Source organism: Chelonus insularis, unplaced genomic scaffold (assembly GCF_013357705.1).
Source record: "Chelonus insularis isolate UGA/USDA-ARS -01 unplaced genomic scaffold, ASM1335770v1 contig_317_pilon, whole genome shotgun sequence".
Lineage (NCBI taxonomy): Eukaryota > Metazoa > Arthropoda > Insecta > Hymenoptera > Braconidae > Chelonus > Chelonus insularis.
In genome coordinates this window covers 183,889-194,875 of record NW_023276487.1, presented here as the reverse complement: position 1 = coordinate 194,875, position 10,987 = coordinate 183,889, and the positions used below count along the sequence as shown (strand labels likewise).

General features: G+C 30.0%; 2 protein-coding genes across 3 annotated transcripts; both read right to left on the bottom strand.

Annotated features, from left to right (window-relative positions):
- Nucleotides 1-633: 633 nt before the first annotated feature.
- Nucleotides 634-6,588, bottom strand: rin (ras GTPase-activating protein-binding protein 2). 2 transcript variants are annotated; one of them, XM_035080927.1, is made up of 8 exons: nt 6,314-6,588; nt 5,389-5,664; nt 5,134-5,317; nt 4,606-4,950; nt 3,948-4,496; nt 3,149-3,556; nt 2,902-3,061; nt 634-2,818 (listed from the first exon to the last, which is right to left on the bottom strand). In XM_035080927.1, exons 2-8 carry the CDS (start codon nt 5,484-5,486, stop codon nt 2,691-2,693), a joined length of 1,872 nt encoding a protein of 623 aa, XP_034936818.1. In that variant the 5' UTR covers nt 5,487-5,664; nt 6,314-6,588; the 3' UTR covers nt 634-2,690. The 2 variants fall into 2 exon arrangements, with proteins under 2 accessions (XP_034936818.1, XP_034936819.1); XM_035080928.1 differs by lacking the exon at nt 6,314-6,588 and adding an exon at nt 5,983-6,090.
- Nucleotides 6,589-7,149: 561 nt separating this feature from the next.
- On the bottom strand, nt 7,150-10,835 carry LOC118065575 (serine/threonine-protein phosphatase 6 regulatory ankyrin repeat subunit B-like). The gene is made up of 2 exons (XM_035080945.1): nt 10,707-10,835; nt 7,150-10,639 (listed from the first exon to the last, which is right to left on the bottom strand). The coding sequence occupies exons 1-2, from the start codon at nt 10,711-10,713 to the stop codon at nt 7,251-7,253; spliced, it is 3,396 nt and encodes a 1,131-aa protein (XP_034936836.1). The 5' UTR covers nt 10,714-10,835; the 3' UTR covers nt 7,150-7,250.
- Nucleotides 10,836-10,987: the final 152 nt, after the last annotated feature.

The window sequence follows — 10,987 nt, the reverse complement described above, 5'->3', positions numbered from 1 at the left end:
CTTTTTATTTGCTTGTTCATTAATTCTAAAATTGACACATAAGTGGTAATGTTTCAGAATTCACAACTAACACTGTAAATTATGTTATATAAAATAATACATAGCATGTAAACGGAACATACACTAAAAATTGTAAACTGAACAAAACGTTCAACCATTTTAGAATTATCATTATTTTGAAACACATCAAAACTTTTTTTATCCAATCGAATATCTGGTTGGTCAACTACTTTGTGCTTTTTATATCATTTGGAAGGAATTTATTTTATTATCATAAAAGTCATTTACGATGATACTCAATTAAAAAATATGTTCAAAAATTAATTGCAAATATGATTTACTCTCATATTTAATATTAATAGTCTTGTAAGTAATGAAAAATTATTGTTAAGCAAGCAACTATTAGAATTAAGGAATAAGTGTGCATTTGAAACATAAAACAAAAATCATTAAATTAATCTCAAAACTGCTTTTTCGTACGTGAATTACAGCGACTAGATCTGGAAGATAAGAACTTAAAGACTATATAAATTAAAAATAAAAAGTGCCGTAATGTAAAAAAAATTCATTGTTTAATTTTTAATTTTATTTGTTTCATACCTCATTATTATTATCCAGTTGACGTTAATAAGTTTTTTTCAGTTATTCAATTATTAAATAATTATTTCATCATTAATGTAATCAACCCATTTCGACTAATGAACATAAAAATAAAGTTGAGCAGTTGTAAACTTATTTACTTAATCATATTAATCATTTCTTAAATAAAATTCTTAAAATATTAATTTGAATAAATTCCAAATCATATCCGCCATATTACACAAAATAACATGTCTTATAAAAATTTATATATTAAACTTGTTTTTAATCAAAACCGTAAGTGTTGGAAATACTGATTTTAATACTTTAATATTGACTTTGAGATTTCACAATTAATTCATTGCTTTTCATCATATTAATGGCATTGCTAATGTTTATTTTATAGAATTATTAATAGTTGTAATATTTCTAATAATATTTTTTTTTAAATATACTTCAAATTCTAGTCTTGCATTCGTATATAACGTGTAATAAAATTAGCACATGATCAAAGTCTTTATCTCAAAATGCTTATATACATGCGATGTTTATTTATGTACATAGATAATTTAATCGAAGTGTAAAACGTTTCAATACTTCCAACGTATTTGAAAATCATTGTTTAAACATTTGAAGTATTCGATATATTTATATATTTATGTATATATTAGTCGAAATGGATTAAATAACAAATTCACATTCAATAATTACTTGGAAAAACAGGCAACTTTTATTTGTCGGTTTTCTTTTTTTTTTCTCCTTTTGAATATTAACATCCAAAAAAAAAAAGAGAAAAAGAAAAAAAAAACGTACCGCAGCACGTTTTAAGTTAATTATAATTTATTACAATATAAGTCAAAGAGATTTAAAACTTGCTCTTATGGTTTGTATATGAAGAATTGATAGTTCATATTTCACAGTTATTTATATTACATAGAACATTTTTCTCAAGTACGAAACAATATAAAATCGAAGAATGAAATAAGAAGAGATGATAAGTTCAACCAGCTAACAGTAATTTACTTCTTTTTTTAAATGATCAATCGATGTTTTTTGGGATTGACCATACATGGCAGTACAAAGCAGGACATTTGATATTCGTGAAATTTTATTTTCAAGTCTGCTTTTATTTATTTGCACTCTTTAGTGTTTATGCGGTTATGCGAATAAAAAAGGCCGTAGAATATTATCATTGTTTTTCTCTTTAATTATATTAAACTAACACTCTGAATCGTTTAGTCATTATTCACTAGAAAAAAGTCATTATTAGATGCAACGAATTCCTACGTGTTATTCAACCATAATTAGTTCTATTCGTTTAATTAATCGAATTTTATCAATTAATTTATTGACTCTTTCAGAGAAAAAACATAAAACAAATTATTTAAATAATAACCTATGTCCATAAAATACATTACAGCAGGAAAAAAAACGAAAAAAATTCATTTATGATTTTTTTTTAGGAATTAGAGAAAAAACTTAATTCACAAGAATTTGAAAAATTCATGATAACTATTTTATTCGGGAAATGTTCAAATAAATCCCGATTTTCTTTTAACTTTGTAAACATTTGAAGATTTATTTTTGCGACCTGTCGCGTAATTTAATCTAAAGAAAAAAAAAAATAAAATTCAATAATATAAATCAGACTCCAGGAAATTTTACGACAAAAAGAATAGAAAATGAAAACAACCAAGAGTAAGAAAGAGAGAGAGAGTGGAAAAATAGACAAAGGACATTATTCAAAATTTGTCGCATTTTAAATGAATAAATAACAATTCGTATGAAATTCTTTATGAAAGATTCAATTGTAGATAAAAAATTTCCTGAAGCCTTAGGTTTAATAATGAACATAATTATCGACGATTATCTACTAATCATTCGTCCGGACGTTATCATAAGTTTGGGCGTGATGTTTCGACGATGATGACGTTCATATTAATGATGATTATGAAGATGATGATGATATAAAGATCCATTTCGCGGATTAATGGGAGATTTAAATGTCATTAAATCACCACGAATATCTAAAAAAAATGATGTTTGAATAGTTATCGTAGGTTTGCTGACATATAAAATCTGTACGAGGCAGAAGTTGTCACTAGTAACAATTAGCGACGGTTTTGATAACCAGGATTGCCCATATTGCCTGGTTGTCTCATTGTGCCTCTTCCACCATCACGAGAAAACCCTCGTCCACCTCGAGAATGTTGTCCACCTCGCATTACACCTGGACCACCTGAAATAAACATTTAAATTAATCAATTCAATAATAAAAATTTTCCACAATTTTATAATCAAGTATTTTGTTATTAAAATTACCTGGGCCACGCTGTTGCTGTTGTTGTTGCTGTACTCCTCCGATAGATGAACGCATATTATCTTGGTTGGATCGCATATTATTGTCACCAGGAACTCGTAATTTATTTTTTTTCTCTTCAATGTTCAACTTTTGTCCAGATTCACCAGGGTAGCAAATTGGCTACAATCATAATTTATATTTATTGCATAAATTCCAATTTATATATTATAAATAAATTAAATAGAGCTATAAAAGTATGATACTCACACAAGCCGCTAGGACTTTAGTGACGACACTTGCATCTTCAAATGTCACAAATCCGTAATGAGGCACTCGCATCATATTATTCTGTCCTTGCATACCTTTTGAACGTTCATTGCCTTTTGAGAAAATCCTCAAGTCTACAACTTTTCCAAATCTTTCGAAGATTACTCTTAATTCACTTTCAGTCGCTTGATGTGGAACATTTCCAACAAACAACTGATGATTGTCAGGCCAATCACGACGTCCACGATTGTCTTTTTGTACGGGTCCAACTCGAGAACGCTGCTGAGGCGTTTGGTTACTTCCAACACGATGCTGTCCAGATGATAGGGTATTAGAGTTGATGTTCGTGTTGGATGGATTCCAAATGTCCATTGGACGATCTTCGTTTCGAATGTTCGATACGGGTGGCTAAACAAATAATATTTTTATATTTATGTGTCTAAAATAGATTATGAATAAATTTTATATTATGTATCAATACATGATTTAACTTATTAAAATTCAAGTACTTCTAAGTTTTGATGTTATTATATAGTTGAGCTTTTTTGAATATCTATCTCATTAAAAACAATAATTATCGAATATACGCAATAATAGTGAGTCAAATAATGTAGAAAAAACGTTGACAATGAAAAATAAACGATAATAAATTTTCAATATTTTCTTTTCAAAAATGATTCAACATTACATCATACTTGTATTCTTTCAAAAATAACTTGTTATACCGTATGATTAATAATTTTATCTATAATACTATCTCAAAAGAGGAAAATTCATAAGCATCCGATTATCTACTTACTGGAGACATAGATGTTTTGGGCATTAGATTGCAACTTCCACCCATTGTACTGGACCGGACAGTCTTGGCGTATGATTTTTGTCTGTTATGTGAACCCGGAGTAGTATTTTGTTCTGATTCTGTCTCTGTTGTCGGTTGTGGTAAGCTTTCAGATGTCTGTTGTTCATTAGATTCTTCCGGTAGACGGTTTTCGTCTTCTGATTGTTGTGGCTGTTGTGTTGGTTGCTGTTGAGGTATAGGAGGTTGTGGGGGTTGTGTCTGTTGTGGTAGTTGTACGGGGGGTTGGGGCGGTGTTGTTTGTGAGGGCTGTGGTGAAGATTGTTGCATAATTGGTGGTTGCGGAGTTTGTTGCTGTTGCTGCAACGGCGTCTGAGGTTGTTCCACTTTAACTGCCACTTCTGGTTCCTGAGTAAACTGTTCGGGTTGAGTAGGTTCAATGTACTGTTGTGATGGTTGAGTTGGTTGAGGTAATATTGGCTGTCGTTGTTGGTTTATTAAAGGAGTTTCTTCATGAATGTTTCCATTTATTACTGGTGGCATTGGGTTAATCTAGAATAATAAAATTCTGTCTTAAAATCCCTGACTAAACCATCAACTTAAAAGTTTTATTATTGATATGATGATAACATTTTGTTATAATTTAAAATGAATACGATACCTGTTGATTAGTTGGTGGGTAATAAATTGGTTGTTGGGTTGGTTGGAGAGGTGATGGTTGTCCAGGAAGATGTGTAGAATGTCCTTGATCCTGGACGCTCTGATTTTGATGAGCTTGATCATCTTCCTCGGTCTCAGAACGTCCTTCTTCATTTTCAGTACGTTCAGTCGATTCACCCAACGTATTATCTGTTTCTAGCTCTTCTTCTTCATCTGGAAATCCTAAATCTTGGTATCGGAAGATATCATTAAGCACATAGTACATTTTCGGTGCTCTTGACGCCAAAACGAACGTCTGAGTAAAACGACGCATTGGTTCGCCTGCGTTGGAAAACTCTCCTGTTACCTAAAAATTATATTTATGAAATACTTATTAATTATTTATTAGTTAATTAGTTAAATGTCTAAAGTTATATACTCGAACATTTTTAAAATAATTTTATCATTATCTACTAGTTGTGTTATAATAAATAGATTACACTAAGATAAAAATACTATGATAAAATGAAAATATAGATGTAGTTATTACCTGAATAACAACACCATCGTCTAAAGTTGCCTGAGAATCCACTTGACTGATACGGGTGTGACAATCTCGGAAGTTTAATTGTTGTATTTTCTGATGAATTTCTTTTTGGCCAATTGCAGGAAGAATATCACGATCTGCATTGTTGAGACCGCCGTGAATGAAAGATGAATTATGATTGTAAAATCTGAAAAAATTTTGTATATTATTTATACTATCAAAGATTATTTATTGCATCATGCTGGAAAAATGAATTACCTGTGAAGGTGAGCTGGAGCTTGATTCAACAAAGTGTAATATTGTCGAACAAACTCACGGCCTACAGATTGTGCCGAATGGGTTGCCTCCATGACCATTTCCTAATTGACTACGTTATATATTCCCCTTTCAAAAAACTAATAGCTTCAATTTGTAAGTGTAAATTCTTATTTTTTTCGTTTTTCAAAAGTTTTTAAAAAAGCTTTCTCATTTACTTCCTTAGGTGAAAATAAAATTATATCTTATAGGACGTTGTAAATTTAGAAAATAAAGTTCCTGCAATAAAAAAAAAAATTATTAATTGTAAGCCTGGAAGAACATAAGGTTATTTTCATAGATTAGGTAAATAAGGTTATCGATTCCACAAATAGTTAAAAAAAACTCTAAAAATTAAAACATAATGAATACACTAAAGTAAAAATGAAAATTAGTTAGTGAAGATTAACAAGATACACATGGCGAATTTTTGTTCTACAACGCGGTGTCCTCGTGTTCAACCTTCGGCGCCGACTCAACCACCACGGTACATACTTTTACGTATCAAATAATGAAAATGAAATACATACAAAGTAATATAAATATTATTGTACATACACAAAACGTTTAATATTGGAAAATAATTTAAGAAGCACAATATTAATTGGACAATAGAATAAAGGACTCAAAGATCCGGCGCAAGCATGGCGATTTTTAGACGCGCCAGCGTGAAAAATCCCCAGAGGTTACATAGACTTTTTGATCAAATGAAGCATTGAAAGACTTTATATTATGCTAATTCAAATATATTAAAAAAAATGAAATTAAATTTAAAAATATATATATTTATAAACAACAAGATATTTACTAGTTATTGATATCGATTGATATAAACCGGGAAAGAGAAAAATACATGGAATAATCTTGTGAAATATAAAGAATAACTTACTTATTTTATTTCCTTCAGTGGTTTTGTATGTTTTTACACCAAATCGTTAAATTCCCCTTAGACAAAATCGTTTTTAGATTTACACGTGAGGAATAACAACGTTCACAATAATAGTTAATTATAAAAACAGTTTGAAGTCTGTTGAAAAGGGAAACGATATCTTTATCACTCTCTCTCTCTCCCTCTTTGTCTTTTTCTTCAAGCACGAGCACCGTGATCACAGCACAAAGCACAAAATTCAACAAATGCTTCTGAAAATTCACCTTGATGTCTTTGAACAGACTGCTGAAGCCCTTTTTCGCTCTGCTTTCTGTTGAAATCGTGACGTAATTGGTGCGTATTCCGTTCCTTATGGCTTGTCCGAATGAATGAACGCTAGCGACACATGAAATGGCGGAATGTAGAACTTCGAGAAGAAGCATAATGGTGGACTTGTATTACAATCGCATAGAAACATGACTGTACATACATATATATATATTGTACATAATGCATATAATGTATCATACAACAGTAAATTACAGTAAATGTAACATAAGTATGTATCATAGGTATGTATACATGTTATGTACATGAATGTACCTAATATGTATAAGAATTGTTGCAAATATCTGTTTTAAAAACTTACTAACTATTGTAAATTGCTCCATTAAATGATATGACACAGTAATTTCCACTAAACAGTAATTCTCTCATCACACTGATTTTTCATTACAACAAATGCCTCTTACCATTTTAAAAAATATTATCTTTTAATTGGGAATACAATAATCTAAAATAATCGACCAATCTTCTTCAAAAGGACAGGTTTTGCTAATAAACATTTATAACGGAAACATTTTTTTATTTATTAGTAAAACAGTTTCTTTAGATATAATAAACATCAGCAAAGAATTGTGTTAAGATACAGATTTCTCAGGATTAAATATAAAAATTCTTAATTGTTATTTAATAAACAATAATCATTCATAAAACTAGAATCCGCCCCATACTTCAGAAGAATTCGTATGCACGCTTTGCTTACAAACAAAGGATCTGTAGCAATTGAAAGTGGAGTTTGGCCATTATTATCTATGGAATTAACATTTGCATTATTTTCTAATAAAATTTTAGCAGCTTGTGGCTTATTGGCTCCAATGGCATAATGTAATGGAGTTTTCCCAAAGTAATCAGCAGATTCAATATCAGCATTATATTCTAACATCAGTTTTACACATTCATCATTTTTCTTTGGGATGAACGTGGCAATATGTAATGGAGTTTGACCATAAATGTCTTTAGCATTGACATTAGCATTATTTTTTAATAAAACTCTAGCAGCTGAAATATTCTGTGCTGCTATTGTACAATGTAAAGGTGTTCTACCAAAATTATCTACAGAATTTATATCAGGATTGAAGCGCATTAAAATTTTAATCAATTCATCACATTTATCATGTAAATAACATCCAATATGGAATGATGTTCGACCATCATTATCTCTAACATTGACCTCTGCTTTGTTTTCTAATAATAATTGAACAACACGTAAATGTTTAGCTGCTACTGCATAATGAAGTGGTGTTTTACCAAGATTATCAACACATCCAACATCAGCATTGTAACTGATCAACATTTGAATACACTCTATATCTGTATCACACGGATGACATCCAAAATGTAGAGGCGTTTTACCATCATCATCCTTGCAATTGACATCTGCATTATATTCTAATAAAAGTTTCACTGCCTGTAATTTATTAGCTTTGACAGCATAATGTAATGGTGTTTTGCCATTATTATCAACCGATTTTATATCAGCACCATGATCTATTAAAGCTTGTATACATTCAATATCTGTATTTGACGTTGAACATCCAATGTGAAGTGGTGTCCGACTCTTGTTATCTTTAGCATTAACATGTGCATTATTTTCTAATAGAATTCTATAAATATCTAATCTATTAGCCTCCACTGCATAATGAAGTGCTGTTTTACCAGAATTATCAGTAAATATTACACTAGCATTATGATTCATCAGTATCTTAATACATTCAATGTCAGTATCACGTAAATGACATCCAATATGAAGTGGAGTTCTACCATCGTTATCCTTAGGATCTACATTTGCTCCTTTTTGCAATAATATTTCAATAGCAAATAATTTATTTGCTTCTATAGCTAGATGGAGAGGAGTTTTTCCAGAATCATCAATAGCTTTGATAACAGAATTAAATGTTGATAAAAGTAAAATACACTCTTTATCTATTTTAGGTAATAAACATGCAATATGTAGTGGAGTTCGACCATCGTTATCCTTGACATTAGCATTGACAGCTTTTCTTAGCAACTTTTTTACAATATTCGGTTTATTTCCTTCCACTGCTAAATGCAGAGATGTTTTACCGAAATTATCAATAGATTTGATGTTAGCTTTATATTTTATCAACATTTTCATGCACTTCAACTCAGTTTGATCAGAAAAACATCCAATATGGAACGCGGTTCGGCCATTATTATCTCTATAATTAACTGTGTCTTTCTTCTTCAATAGGATTTTAATCAGTTTTAATTTATTTTGCTCAACAGCGTAATGAAGAGGTATTTTTCCAAGATTATCAGCAACTTTTATGTCAGCATTATATTTCAACAATATACGTACACATTCAATACTTATTTCACGTGATTGACATGCAATATGTAAAGGAGTTTGACCATCATTATCTTTTGCATTAACATTCGCATTATTCTTTAATAATATCTCAACAGCAGATAATTTATTTGCACTTACTGCTAAATGAAGAGGTGTTTTATTTAGATGATCAATAGATTCAATATGAGCATTGTATCGAAGTAGAACTTCAATATATTTTACATCTATCGATGGTAAAGAACTTACAATGTGAAGTGGAGTCTGACCATTATTATCTTTAGCATTAATATTGACATTGTTTCCGCATAATATTTCTACTACATTCAGCTTATTAGCTGCGATTGCATAGTGAAGGGAAACTTTACCAAGATTATCAACAGATGTGATATCCGCTTTGTATTTTATCAATACCTCTACACTTTTAATGCCCGTAACAAGAGAATTACAACCAACGTGAAGTGGAGTCCGACCATTATTATCTTTGAAATCAACGTTAACGTTATTTTCCAGTAAAATTTCTGCAGCAGGTAGATTATCTGATTCTAATGCTAAATGAAGTGGTGTCTGACCATTATTATCAGTAGATTTGATGTCAGTAGAGTATTCTATTAAAATAGAAATACATTCTATGCTAGCTTTACGTAAACATCCAATATGTAATGGAGTTCTACCATTATTATCCTTTAAATTAGCGTTTGCTTTATTTTGCAATAGACATTCAACAATCCTCAAGTTATTTAATGCTGTTGCTAAATGTAGAGGTGTTTCACCATAATTATTAGTAGAATTGACCTTGGCTTTGTTGTCGATTAAGATTTGAATACACTCAATTTCTGAATTCATTGAATAATTTTGAAAACTGTCACCATTTTCTAACGAAATCTCTCCTTTTGTTGGATTAGTTGATTCAATTATTAGATGAAGTGGTGTTTGGCCTTGATCATTTTTGGTGTTGACATCTATATTTTTTTCGAGTAAGGCTTTAATCATTTCTAGATTAATTGCTTCAGCAGCAAGATGAAGAGCAGTTTGCCTATGGTCGTCAATAGCATTCAGATCCACAGGAAGATCAAGATCCAAAATTTTTTTTATTCCTTTTAAATTTTGATATTTACATCCAATATGAAGGGGAGTTTGTCCATTGATAGTTTTGACATTAATGTTTGTTTGATAATCCAATAAAGCTTCAATAACTCTTGAATCGCCGTTTTTTAAAGCAAAGTGAAGTGGTGTCATTTTTTTTCTATCACTGAGGTAATATCCATAGTGTTGTAGAACTATTTCATTATCATCAATAAATTTTATAAGTATCGTTAAGATGTCTGTACATTTATTTTTAACAACATTGTGAAGTAAATTATTTGTTTCTTCATTCAAATTAGAATGATCTACATTTATTTCTTTGATTTCTGTGTAATTGTCACAGTTAGATTTTTTGCAAAGTAATTTAACTAATTTACATCGAATACCACGAGATTGATAGTCTAAAAACATTATATTTGAAGTTTTTTCGATTGTTATATTACTACCAGATACCTTAAATATTTCTTCATTCTGATTTGTTTCTTCAATTATTTTAATTACCAAATGATTATTATTCGTTTGATTTAATTCTAATTTAAGCTCGCTTGCTGCTATTTCAACCTTTTCGGCGAGGTCTTCTTCAATTTGAGAGATTTTCTCAGCACTGCTTTCTGTTAAAAATTACACGATTATTGAATCTTGTTCTACTGTTTTTAATCATACAATAAAAAATCTTACCTTCCATAGTGTCTAAATAATATATAAGGCGTGATTAGTTATGAAATAAACTGTAATCGTTTGCGTAGGTACCTAAGTACAAGGAAGTTGTCACACTAAAGTACTTCTGTACATTGAAGTTAATCATTACTGCATGTATGTAACAAATATCATTATTGGTAAAAAAAAATCTTTATCTCATCTAATGTAAAAAAAACTCATATCTCTTTATATCAAGAAAAAAATCACAATACATAATTTATCTATTATTCTATTGTGTTCAATGACTAATCTTGGAGATG

What these genes read in the sequence shown, in the direction of transcription:
- rin (XM_035080927.1), bottom strand. Translation starts at nt 5,486, where the DNA reads ATGGTCATGGAGGCAACCCATTCGGCACAATCTGTAGGCCGTGAGTTT. An exon ending in GCTCCAGCTCACCTTCACAG is followed by an intron (nt 5,318 to 5,388) that starts GTAATTCATTTT and finishes AAATTTTTTCAG; the next exon opens with ATTTTACAATCATAATTCAT. An exon ending in ACCCACCAACTAATCAACAG is followed by an intron (nt 4,497 to 4,605) that starts GTATCGTATTCA and finishes TTATTATTCTAG; the next exon opens with ATTAACCCAATGCCACCAGT.